The 12,674-nt window shown below is 50.4% G+C and overlaps 2 protein-coding genes across 2 annotated transcripts in view; one reads left to right on the forward strand and one right to left on the reverse strand.

Moving 5' to 3' along the window:
• The first annotated feature begins 4,038 nt into the window (after positions 1-4,038).
• The window catches only part of CC1H2orf76 (chromosome C1 C2orf76 homolog), a 74,620-nt gene continuing 65,984 nt past the window's right edge, over positions 4,039-12,674 (forward strand). The window contains exon 1 of the mRNA XM_045479539.1: positions 4,039-4,202. Within this exon, the coding sequence (XP_045335495.1) occupies positions 4,155-4,202 (48 nt within the window). The 5' untranslated portion in view covers positions 4,039-4,154. The remainder of the gene's footprint in view (positions 4,203-12,674) is intronic.
• Positions 6,766-12,651, reverse strand: DBI (diazepam binding inhibitor, acyl-CoA binding protein). Its single transcript, XM_045479546.1, has 4 exons — positions 12,527-12,651; positions 11,333-11,450; positions 8,468-8,530; positions 6,766-7,062 (listed from the first exon to the last, which is right to left on the reverse strand). The coding sequence occupies exons 1-4, from the start codon at positions 12,533-12,535 to the stop codon at positions 6,989-6,991; spliced, it is 264 nt and encodes an 87-aa protein (XP_045335502.1). The 5' UTR covers positions 12,536-12,651; the 3' UTR covers positions 6,766-6,988.

The following is a 12,674-nucleotide window of genomic DNA, read 5'->3' on the forward strand; positions in this document are numbered from 1 at the left end:
TTATGTGGACATAGTCCTGACTATTCACGGTACCTGTATCACTTAGGAATTGTATTTGGCTGTGAGTAATAGTACCCTGAAAAAAAGGTGACGTAAATACACAAGGGATTATTCTTTGACAGAAGGAAGTCTTCAGGTGAGCAGCCCAAGGATGATCCAATACTTCTTCAGAATCATCAATCATCGGGAATCGGGATCCTTCTCTGTTTCCATTCTCGAGATTTCCTCATGGTCCTCTATGGCTGCTGGAGCTCCCTCTATCATGTCTGCTTGTATATCCTTTTTCTCTCTCATCACTCCCTGTGTATTCTTCTAAAATTAGGTACTTGGTTGGAGAGGATGACCTTTGTGGACCCAGGAGAATGTCCTTTGGTCAAGTACATTAGTGGTGGAGTACATTTGTGACCTACAACTTCCCAGATTTCAAACCTATTCTCTTTTTCAGCTTACTGTTCCCACTTTTTTTTCTTCCTCCCTATAACAGAATTACATATCCATGTTCTTTGCCAGGAAACTCTGTAGTGACTCCCATTGGAGTAAGCAGAGTGAACATTCCTGCGCTGCTGCCTTTGGACTTGGCCATGAGACTTGTTTTGATTAATGAAATGTGAGCAGCTATGACCCAGGCAGAATCTTTGAATGTGCTTGCATACCTTGGTTCAGCCTCTCGAACTTTCTGCAATCTTCTAGGAGAAGAACACACTCCCAGATACCTGCTAGTTCAAGAATAAGGAGATACATGGACCATACCCAAACCCAAACCTCAACCTGATTCAGGCTCAGCTGATCTCAGGGAAGCCCATCAGGGTCATAGCTGAATAGCAGACCTATGAGTGAGAAGTATTTGCTTATTTTTATAAGACAGAGTTTTGAGAACTCTTTGTTACAGAGCATTACAATGACAAAAAGTTGACTAATACATCCACCAGGCAGGTCAACTCAGGAAAAAGAGTTAAGGATACTATTTTACACCTTTTGTGTTGAAAGTAACAAGAAGCCAGCTATATCAGTATGAAAAGGGAATGTATGGCTCACATTTCTGAAAAGCTCAGGGGTAAATCTGCCATCTTGCCAGCTGAATACAGAACCCAGATGATATTGCAGAGCTTTGTGTTTCCTTCTACCTCTCTTTTGCCCCTGCTTCTCTTTGAATATTAACTTTAGTTTTTGCTATGGTAAATAATTTCTAACACGCTGCTGGAAGCTCAAGCTTATGATTGGGAATCTCTACAGCTAGAGGTTCCCAAGGATGGGGGAACTCTCCATTGAGACCTGGCCAATCAAGGTGCTTCATGCTCCTGGCTATGGGATTGGTCCACTCATGATCAGGTAGCCCAAGAAATCATTCTTGCCTAGAATTTTCGTGCTGGGATCCTTAGGAAAAAGTCTGTGCTATATTCTAGGGTTCTATTGAGCTAATTCCTCAGGAATAGTGGAGCAGAGATATTTCCTCAAAAGAAGGGATGCTGGTCCAACTACACATGAACACAAAAGATACACAATTTAAGACTGGGAAGAGTAGGCTACTTCAGTCAGAACCTCTCAAATCCTCAAACCCTAAAAAAAGATGAATTGGTTCTTTATTTATTCAAAACTCTTCTGTTGACCAATAATAGCTATCATGTATTAATTTTTCTTTTGTGTATTAGGCATTTATTCAATCCTCGCTCGTAGAGATGAGGCAATTTACATTTTTTTCCAACATTTATTTATCTTTGAGAGACAGAGAGTGAGCAGGGGTGGGGCAGAGAGAGAGGGAGACACAGAATCTGAAGCAGGTTCCAGGCTCTGAGCTGTCAGCACAGAACCTGACATGGGGTTCAAACTCGTGAACCCTGAGACCATGACCTGAGCCAAAGTCAGAGGCTTAATCGACTGAACCACCCAGGTGCCCCAAGATCATCCTATTTTATACACAAACTATCTCAGGCTCGGAGAAGATAAGAAACTTGCTCAAAGAACAAAAGTGGTCACACCGCGATTCAAATTCAAATCTGTCTGCAAAGCCCAGGCTCTTTCCTCCCCAACATATTACCTGATGTACTGGCAGGGCCACACTGAGGCAAAACCTTGTTAAGGGTGGGGTAATCACCTCTCCAAAACCCCTCCCACTTTGCAGTCCTCCTTTTCTTTCGGCACCTCTCCTACTCAGTGGCAATGCTCTGGGGATGGTGGGTGAATTCTCAGTGTGGTCATCTGGGCAGCAACTGAAGCTCTACTTGTTTATGATAAAACTGCTAACCCCCATGCTTTAAGGCCCTGGATCTCTAACACAGATGAACCCAATCGAGTGTTCGTAAGAGAGTCCTCCAGGTAATGGTGTCACATTTGCACTTGACAAAGACCTTCAGGGTCTTACTTCTAGAGGGCTGCCAGTGGAGGGAACCAGCCCACAGGCAGCCACACAGAGTGGGCAGGCACATTAGTTTCCTGGGGTTCCTGCAACAAATCACATAAACTAGGTAGCTTAAAACAATAGAGATTTATTCTCCCATAATTCCGGATGCCAGAATTTAAAAAAAAACCTCTTTTTCCCCCAAGGGCAAGGATGTCTTTGTCGAAGTGGGATGCTGGGGCGCGGGGGGAGGGAGACTCTCAAAGGCCTGGAGCTCTCCCAGTACTCAGCTGCATGCCCCACTGTGGCTGGCAGATCCAAGTGGTGGTGACAGCCTGGGGCCAGCAGCCAGGATCAAGGGCCCCAGAGATTACCCCTCCCCACAGTGCCGTGCCACATGCTTGCTTTCTCACCAATTTCCCTGGAAAGACTTTATCGGACTTTACAGCTACATACAAAAGGAAAATATCCGTAGTCTAGAGCTATGTTCATTCATTACTTAGCAAGGATACTCATCCCAAATCATAAAACATTCAGAAAAAGCTATCGGTTGGGGCACCTGGGTGGCTCAGTAGGTTAAGTGTTCGACTCTTGATTTCAGCTCAGGTCATGATCTCGTTGTTCGTGAGTTTGAGCCCCACATTGGGCTCCACACTGACAGTGCAGAGCCTCCTTGGGATTCTCTCTCTCCCTCTCTCTCTCTTCCCCTCCCTCCCTCATGCTTGCTCTCTCTCTCAAAAAAAAAACTATAAAGAAATTTCCAAAAAAAAAAAAAAAAGAAAAGAAAAGAAAAGAAAAGAAAAGAAAAGAAAAGGAAAAGCTGTCAGTTGACCAATTCCTGGTCTTCCAAGGGTTGAGTTGTATCCAAGGCGGGGCAGTGGTGGGGGTGGTGTTGCAAAGCAGGGGGCGGATTCTCTGGATGAAGGCAGAGAGGGCATCCCAGGGCACCTCTGTTGCCCTGCAGTTTGTGGTTTACAGATCTTTCGAGGCAAAGATGGCACCTAAGCTGTCTTGAAACTCTAGACTCCTGAGGGAGCTTTGCTTATTTTCTGGTCTGTTCTTAGCTACCCCACGTTCTTTCAAAAGAGAAGTCATGCAGAATCACACAAATAAATAACTAAGAGAGGAAACATTCTGATCTCTTCCTTGGGAGCTACCAAGGGCAGAGGCGTTGTCTTGCCTTGACCCAGGCCCCAAAGGCAGAGCTCTGCTAAAGCCTGCCTCTGCTGGTTATTCTTCCTGCCCTGTCCTCAACTCCAAACACCTGTAATTTAATTTTAAACACCTTTAATCATCTGGCTACTTAAACCACCCCCTCACAACTTCCCAGCCTGACTCACATCAAGGCAGTCATTTCCGGTGCCTTCTCTTTCCCCTCCTACGGCTTTCCTTCCTATTTATCCCGGACAATGCCCTTCTGCTCAGCCTCATTTTATTGATGAAGAAACTGAGGCATATAGTGGCAGAGCAAGTCCCTTATCGATCTTCGACACTGGTTCCCAGGCTTTTGGCTTTTGGAATCACTCTTGTGTAGGGAGAACATCCTGAGACAACCTACACTTACTTGCATTTGCAGTAACTTCCCACTTAATGGAGCCTGGCCAAGGCGGGGAACAGCCTTCTGTGGCTCTAGGCCGGGACCTGTCCGGATAATGGGGAAGGAAGTATCAGGGGTGAGGATGTGCATTAGGAAAGGCCTCCGGGCTGCTAGGAAGTTGTGTCTGCCAGGCATTGTGAGGTTCTTTACCCCTTCTATCAGCCCATTTTCTAGATGAAGAAAATGTGGCTCCAAGAAGATTCATGATCTGGCACCTGAGAGATGGCAGTGGGATTCACGGGTGAGTCTGTCGCCGGAGGCAGGTTGGAGGTACGAAGTACCTCAGGGGAGCTGTGGATGCCTCACCGAGGAGAGGGGAAGACTGGGTGCCCTGCCCTGCTCCTCTGCCCTCCTCGTTTGTTCCCAAATGACACCCTGTGAATCCTCCCTGGGCTGTATATGGACTTCTGCAGAAGCCATTGGAGCAGGCATGACCCCTGAGCCCACTGGTGATGTGTTCTCAGAACACCACAACTTGCTACTTTGGTAGAAATCAGTACCACTACTCTATAGTGTGTGTGTGTGGGGGGGGGGGTGGGGGCTGGGTGGGGATGGGGGTGCTTCAGGGCTCCCCAAACCTCGCAGAGCCTCAGAATCACCTGAGATGCTTAAAAAAGTATGTTTCACTGGGGCCCTGCTCCATCCTGGGAGATGTGACCTGCCTCCCTGAGCCGCTCCGCAGGAAGACTGGCACAGGTGGGGCGTTTCCTAGCACCTTCTGCTAGCCCAGTGAGGCAAGTGTCACCCTTGTCCTCTGAGCGACAGTGGAGATGCACGTCTGAGTGGCAGCCAGTGGCCACGAGAGACAATGTGACAGAAGGGGACAAGCAGGGCCTTCCTGGACAGAGACTCCTGGGTTTGGATCCATTCACGTCACCTGGGCCTTAATTCCCTCATCTCAATAATGGGTCCAGTAGTCCCGATTACAGAGCATTGAGGTGTGGTGCCCACTTCAAAGCGGGATTAAATTCACCAACCCGAGTGGGAGGCTGGCCCTGCAGGTTCTCACAACTGACAGCCAGTGACTGGAGGCCGTGCCAGTTGTGTGCTTCTGGGCTAGGTCCTTGACTCTAACAGACGTTGATTGCGAGGGACGTTCCCGGGGACAAGAGTGGTTTTCAAGCTGGCGGGACAAAACTTCCGGATGAAGTGCCACACACCGGGGACCCACTCTATGGCAGGAGTTTCTCACACAATTTCATCTCACGCGGACCCCCACCCTCGCGGTAGGCGTGCTGGGCCTGAGCCCGGAGCCAGGTCTGTGTGGACAAGAACCACGCCCTGGGCTCCATTCAGGGTGGCTTTTCTTTTGGTTTACACCAGAAGCAGCCAAAAACTGATCAAAGCAGATAATCCAGATAATAATAGGTGTGTGGCTATAGCTCCCTACTGCGTCCCTCAGGGATCATGGAAGCCTGGGAGTTCTGCAGCCTTGGTGGCTGGCACCACCAGGCTGGTGCAGGGCAACCAGGTGGGAGGAGGGCAGATCTGTGGGCCTCCTGCCCCACATGCCCTCAGTCACATTAGCGCCCAGGGGAGACTTCCACATAAATGGCATCGCTACTCAGGAAGTCACTTCGCTCCAGTTGCACGGCTAGGCTTTGGGACTTTGACCCCATGGGGAGCAGGTTCCTGCCTACCCCTGAGCTTCTGGGCCTAGTTTTCCATGCGCAGGCTGGGCTAGAACCGGACGGTCACCGTTCTCAAAACCCACTGATGTAGTCAGATTCACGGAACGCCTCTGACCACATCTCCTTCCCAGCAGCCGCCTATCACATTTGATGATGGTCAGATTTTGTACTTTTCAACTTCATTATCAAGACTTCTCACTCTCTAGTCCCATTTTCCATCGAAGGTGTGCCGTACTCCAGCCATATCAGACAGTTGCCCTCCTTGCCGTTCCAGCACGGGTCACGCCTGGGGGGCCACCTTGTGTGGTACGGGCACCTGAGCCAGGGAGACGTGCACGTGAATGCTGGCTCTCAGATTAGTCACCAGCGGAGTGACCTTGGGCAAGTCACTGTAACTCCTGTTCTTCTGGCTGAACCATGTCTAAGACCAGGGCACAGGCTTTGGAGGGAACGGAGAGCTGCTTGGCCTCAAGGAGCTTCTCCTTGATTTCAGCCTCCGCAGCCACAGCTGCATGATGGGAAAACCCCAACCTTCCTTGCAAGACCGTGGAAATGAGTGGAGTAGAACATCTGGTGAGGAGGGCCTGCCAGCTGTCTTTTTTTCTTTTCAGCAACCTACACCCACCAGGGTCGAGCTCCAGCCTTTCTTCTCTGTAACCTTAACCCCTGGCCTCCGGGGTCCTGATCTCCTTTTTTCCCTGCTAAGCACCCACACCACCCGACTCGGTTATGCCCGCCCAGCTGCCCGTGAGCCTGGGGCTCTGTGGATGCCCCGTGGCAGGTATAGTTCATTCCTGACAGGGGCCTCTGGCCTTGTTCATTTGCTCTGGAACCACGGACTGGATGGACCTCAGACGAACCTTAAATATTTGTCAACCCTGCTTTCCTCAGAGCTTGAGGCCAGCAATGTCCCCAGCACAGGACTGGCAGTCCCTGCGGCCTGAAGTCTCAGCCAGCGCATGCAACTGATGTGGCTGGAATGGGGAGGAACAAGGAGTTAGAAAAAGCGATTTCTCTAATTCTTTTCCTCCCCATCAGAGGTGTGTGCACTTCAGGCTTAGACTAGGTGGGTCCCCTACCTCGCACCCTAGCAGAGTGGAGGGTGAGCTCCAACGCTTCCAGACAAAATCTTTAGAAAAAGGAAGTGAGGAAGAGCCATTAGAACGGAGGAAGCGATTTCAAGAACTCAGATTACCAAAGACTTAAAGTAACAAATGCACTTTTAATTGATCTACAGATAAAAACTACTCAGAGCACGTCAGTAACCATTTCAGCCCCTACTCTGTTAGGGCCGTATCCTGTAGAGTCTTCAGGATCTAGGTTAATGGGCTATTGTCATCATTTCTCGTCATCCACAGCATTAGAAAAACAAGGCATTGTTATCAGTTTAGATGAAATGCATTGCCGGCAGCCACATCCAGTTCCTTATATTCCGTATTTTTTCTTTAGCTCTTCTACTTTGTTGATGTAAGCTTTCATGGCATCTTCCTTGGAAGTCCCTGGAAGGAGTCAACAGGGTTATTGGTCAGAGAGGCAGCACGGTAGGAAAGCAGCAGACTGGAGCCCTAGACAGCCCCCAGTTTTAATGCTCTGAGGCTCAGTTTCCCTTGTAAAGTGGGGATTCCACTACCTGCACCTCACAGGCTTGGCCTGAAATACTTAAGGCGCCTGGCCCACGGTGAATGCTCCACAGAGCCCTGAACCCATAACGTGTATACAGCTGTCCTGAGGCTTGTCATTGGCCTGCCGGCCATGTGAGTCCCCCACTGCTGGAATGAGCGGTCAACCTGAGCCTGGGGAGAGAGGCTGGGCACTCCGGACAGGCAGGAAAGCCTAACACGGGGAGCTGTAGTGACTTTAGTCGTCCTGCTTCCTCTCATGGTTGGCTTTGGCCTATCAAGTAGCCCTCTGCCGGGCTCTTATCTGCCAGATGTGGCCATGAAAAAGCAAAGCCAGATGCCCTCTTCTCCCCAGAGGGAAGCTGTGAGTAAAGTTTCGTGAACTCTGAGTGAAAGCAGCTGGCTCATGGAGTGGAAGGAGGCAAAGTTTTGCCTTCGTGCTGCGGTCCAAAGGGCACTGACCTACCCCTCAGCAGTAACACCCAGTTTCCTGGGTTCTGCGGCGAAGGGGAGATACGCCGGGAATCTGAGTGCTTTCTGGAGCATTGGAGAGTACACGGACACTGGGACAGAAATGCCCAGTGACAACGGGCAGTCAGACGGGCATTCCTGTCCCAGTTCCTTGCAAATCCTAGGAGTGTATTTATTGTATTCTGGCCCTTTTTGAATTCAAGGGTTTTCCATTTGCAGGAAGACAGAGGGCTTATTCAGAAATGAGCTAGCAAGAACACAAAAGCTGGCAGGCACTTCACTGCCAACTTGTGGGTCCTGCTGCTGCAGGTGGCACGTGATTAAGTCGGAGCCGGGCTCCTTCTTGGCTGCCGTTGCTTAGCATATAATAGCTCCATTCAGGGGCCTACGAGGTGCCAGCAGCCTGCCATGCATTAGCTCATTCCTTTCTTTTATGTGCCTTTCTGGCTGGAGGGGAGCTGGGGAAGGCTGCTTGGGTAGGGGGTCACTACCCGGCCTTGTCGGGGAGAGGAAGGTGCGGGAATATACGGAAAACCCAGGCCAACTAATTACCTCCCAGCCTTTTCTCAGTAACCTGGTCCCCAGCCCTTCCTCTCCCAATGATGCCATTGCGCAGAGATGGTGCTCTTGGAGGAGGCATACATGGTATTAGAAAAAGTAGGTGGCCCAGTTTTTTTCCATTCTGGCTAGGTTAGGCCGGTTTCTAGCATGGGCCTCATCCACTTTGTTTTCTCTCCTCACCCCTAACACTTCATAATGAAGAGTGTTTCATTACTGGGCTTCACAAACCGGGGAAACTGATGAGAACAATCACCTTTCAGCTGATTCCAGGCATCCCACTTGGCCTTGCCTTTGAGATCCAACAGTCCAGGCCGTTCTGAAACAAGGGAAGAAAGCACATTAGATCCGCTTCAAGCCTTTTTTTAAAAAAAATGTGTTATTGATTTTTGAAAGAGTGCGTGTGCATGCGTGGGGGAGGGGCAGAGAGGGGCAGGGGCAGAGGATCTAAAGCAGGCTCTGAGCTGAGAGCAGATGGCAACCTGATGCGGGGCTTGAACTCATGAACCGTGAGATCATGACCTGAACCAAAGTCCGAGCCTCAACCGGCTGAGCCACACAGGTGCCCCGGATCTGCTTCAAGTTCTAACGGAGAACATTATCGATGTTCTTGCCCTGAAAGCCGTCTTTCACTTCATCTGTTCCTTCCAGGCTCTGTTATGGAGTTAAATGGGTCTAGCATAGCGGGTTCTGCCTTTAGAAACCCAGATGTACAGAAACCCAAACTTATGATCTAAAGAAAACAGTAAGAAAACTTTTCATTACTAGATGGTCTTTGTTTTAAAAGTTAAACAACTCCAAGATTTCTTTTTTCTTTTTATTTAAAAAAAAATTTTTTTGATGTTTATTTATTTTTGAGACAGAGAGAGACACAGCATGAGCAGGGAAGGGGCAGAGAGAGAGGGAGACACAGAATGTGAAGCAGGCTCCAGGCTCTGAGCTGTCAGCACAGAGCCCGACGTGGGGCTCGAACTCACGAACTGTGACATCATGACCTTAGCCAAAGTCGGACGCCCAACTGACTGAGCCGTCCAGGCGCCCCTCCAAGATTTCTTTTAAAAGGCATACTTAAAAACATTCTTTTTTTTTAAAACAAGTACTACATCCATTTATATGGCTTAAAATCTGAATGCTATAAAGAGGGCTACTATAAAGTTTCCCTCCTACCCTTGTTCTCAGCCACCCGGTTCTTCTCCTTCATGCTATTATTGCTATCAGTTTTCTGGGAGTCCCTTCCTGTGAACAGTCTGTTCATACCCTTGCCCCATTTTTCTACCAAATTGTTAGTCTAATTCTTGATGATTTGTGGGCAGTTGTTCCCCCCGAAGGCAAAGCATCCTTAAAGTTATACCATGATTTTATGCTCCCAGGCCTGTCATCAGCTGCACCTGGGAAACACCCTCACCACCTCCCCGCTGACCTATTTTACTGCCATGCCGAGAGCAAAGGCAAAAGGAGCAGTGGCAGTGCCCACTGCCGGGACCACTGTGTCTGAGAAACATCAAGTCTCCGCAGGTGCTTTCAGGGAGGTATTCCCAGGGGTACCAGGAGGTGCACCTGCAGAGTCATCATCTAGGAGAGCAAACGCACTCCAACAGCCCTTTTTGTGCAGATGGAGACATACATTTGCACTAACTCAGGGCCATCTGCCTCTTGTGGCACCTGATAGGTGACTTGTGCGACTGAGGACTGAGCTTTGGATTTTTTTTTTTTTTTTTAACTCTTTCTAATTTAAATTTATTTATTTTATTTTATTTTTTTTAATTTTTTTTTCAACGTTTATTTATTTTGGGACAGAGAGAGACAGAGCATGAACGGGGGAGGGGCAGAGAGAGAGGGAGACACAGAATCGGAAACAGGCTCCAGGCTCTGAGCCATCAGCCCAGAGCCCGACGCGGGGCTCGAACTCACGGACCGCGAGATCGTGACCTGGCTAAAGTCGGATGCTTAACCGACTGCGCCACCCAGGCGCCCCACTAATTTAAATTTAGATGGCCACACGTGGCTAGTGGTGACTGTATCTGGACGGTGCCGCCCTAGAAGGAGCCGAAGCCTCTGCAGTCAGGAAGTGAGAGTTACTCAAGCCAGTCTATGTGTGCTCCTGCAAAAGAAGGGCAGAGGCCAGTGTCTGTGAAAATCCTGTCTGGCAGAAAAGCATCTCAGCCCCTCCGGCCACCCCCACTTCATCTCTCCCCCCTCTCCCTGGGAGGATAGAGAATTTATAAACCTAGCATAAAACTCATCTTTGCCCCTAGACCTCTCTCAGCTAAGCCCTTCCTGTGAACTTTGATTTGGTGCTGCTCATGATCCTTAGCTCTGGGCACCATCTCCTGCTTCCAGATGGCTGGCAGCCACCGACTTGCTCCACCCTCCACCCCAACTGCAGTGGAACTGGGGGCCATGCCACCCTCCTGAACAGACAAGGGGGTGACCTCCTTCTGGGCTGCCATGGCCACCGCCTCTGAGCCTTTGCATAGAGTGAATCGTGCTGTTGCCTCAGTATACAGCTGGGTTTCAGGGACTTAGGGGCGGAATAAAAACCGTCCAAGGGGGGAAAGGCTGTCTTCAGACTATGGTAGTCTAGACTATGGCCTCAAAATCTGTACCAAGATTTTTTGATAGGTGAGAAATGGTCATCAGGGCTGTGGTCAGCAAAACGGCTTCTGACCTGCCACAGGAAGCCAGCTGCTTCTCTGCTCCCGATATCAGGCTGCCAAGTGCTCTGACTTCCATCCTGTCTGGGGAGGCATGTACTGAAGCAGCGTGGTTCAACAAAGCTACTACTGAGTTGAGACCAAGTCTCTTCCAAGCTGGGGTCTTTGCTTCTTCCCAAGTAGATGGAAAATGCTGGTGATACCCCGTAAAGTCCTCCCCAAACTCGGGTTTGAATTCTGCGACCTGAGCCACTGAGAACAGTGCAGGGTCTGTGAGTCCCATTCAGGAACGTGATCTTCATGAGGAGCGGGGGGAGCCCCATGAACTAGTACCATGTCCCACGTGAAGAGTAGGGCTTCGGGTGGTTTTGAGAGTGCAGTTCCCACAGATTAGAAGAGCTCCAGCACCCATCAAGGCTGCTGAGCCTGCTTTGACGCGGGGCCTTCCCAAGCTCATCTCAGCATACCTGTGTTTATGTCACCCACAGTTGCTTGTTTGTAGTGGCCGTAGATGAACAACATTTCATCATCTGCTGGCTTGGTCTTGAGGTGCTTAACATCCTCAGCAGCTTTGTCAAACTCAGCCTAAACGTGGGGGAGAGGAAAGGCCTAAATAGAGCTCAGTAATGGGGAGAGACAAGTTGGAAAGGCAGCACTCCTGAGATGCCCCTGAGGAAAAGCAGTGTATCTTCTCATCTCCCCAAGAGGGAAGCCAGAAAGATTCAGCAAAACAAGGAAGGGAAGCACATTGGTTCACTCATTCGATGGACAACTATGTACTGGATGCTCTCACTATTTATCAGGTGCTAGAAACACAGCGGTGAAGGAGGAAAGGTAGGAGTGCCTGCAGTAGGTATTCACTTCATTGAAAAAGCAGTGTGGCCAACTGCCTGACCACTCCTGGGCCAGGCCGGGGTCCCAGTAAAGCCTCGACTTGTGGATAGGACTAGCACAGCGTGTTTGAAACAGCTGAGATGGGTACAGTTTTGAGTGCAGCTGGCCAGAGGCCATTGGACCCCTCCCCCCCTGGGACCAGGCGTCCAGCGCCGACCTCTCTCCTGGTGTTCCAATTGGAGAGAGGTGATGAGTCAGAGGTCATTCCACACAGCTCGGTCTCAGAAAAGAGGCTACATTCCAAGGAGGGAAAGGCCTCTGGGTCACCTCTCCCCTTCTCGTACGTTGGACACTCGGCCCCTGAGTCCCCTGACCTCTAAACTGTTAACCACTTCCTTGCTTTCCCATTCTGCATGGCTTCCCTACTCTTGCCCTGACCTTCCGGATGGGGAACTCGGTCCCCTTGCTCCTTCAATCCATGCAACCCTCTACCTGCCACCTTTCTCCCTAGGACCCTCTTCTCCAACTCCTGTTCCTGCCTCACCGCGGAGTCCACCCCACGGGCAACTTCCCAGCAGTTACCGGTGGGTAGCTAAGTCCAAACCTGGAAAGTTCCGCTCACAAAGCTCTGTGCAAAGAGTCAGAGCTGGGCACGGGTCCAGGAGGCACAGCGGGGCCGGGACGGGAAAGACTCTGCGGAGTTCTGCTTACGGGATAGTACCCCTCTCGAACCACCCCCCTCCCCCCCCCCCCCCCCCCCCCCCCCCCCCCCCCCCCAGTTTCTAGCCCCGCCGCACCTTGGCAGCCAGGCTAGGCACGCGCTATACCTGAGACATGCCGGCGGGGTTGCAAGGATTCCAGAGAGTGAGCGGAGGCGGCCAAAGCAAGAAGCAGTAGCACGAGACTCGACTGGCAGCGCCTTTAGAGGCGCAGCCGCAGGCGGCTCCAACCAGGCCAGGCCAGCGACAGGCAGCC

This window comes from Leopardus geoffroyi, chromosome C1, assembly GCF_018350155.1.
Source record: "Leopardus geoffroyi isolate Oge1 chromosome C1, O.geoffroyi_Oge1_pat1.0, whole genome shotgun sequence".
Lineage (NCBI taxonomy): Eukaryota > Metazoa > Chordata > Mammalia > Carnivora > Felidae > Leopardus > Leopardus geoffroyi.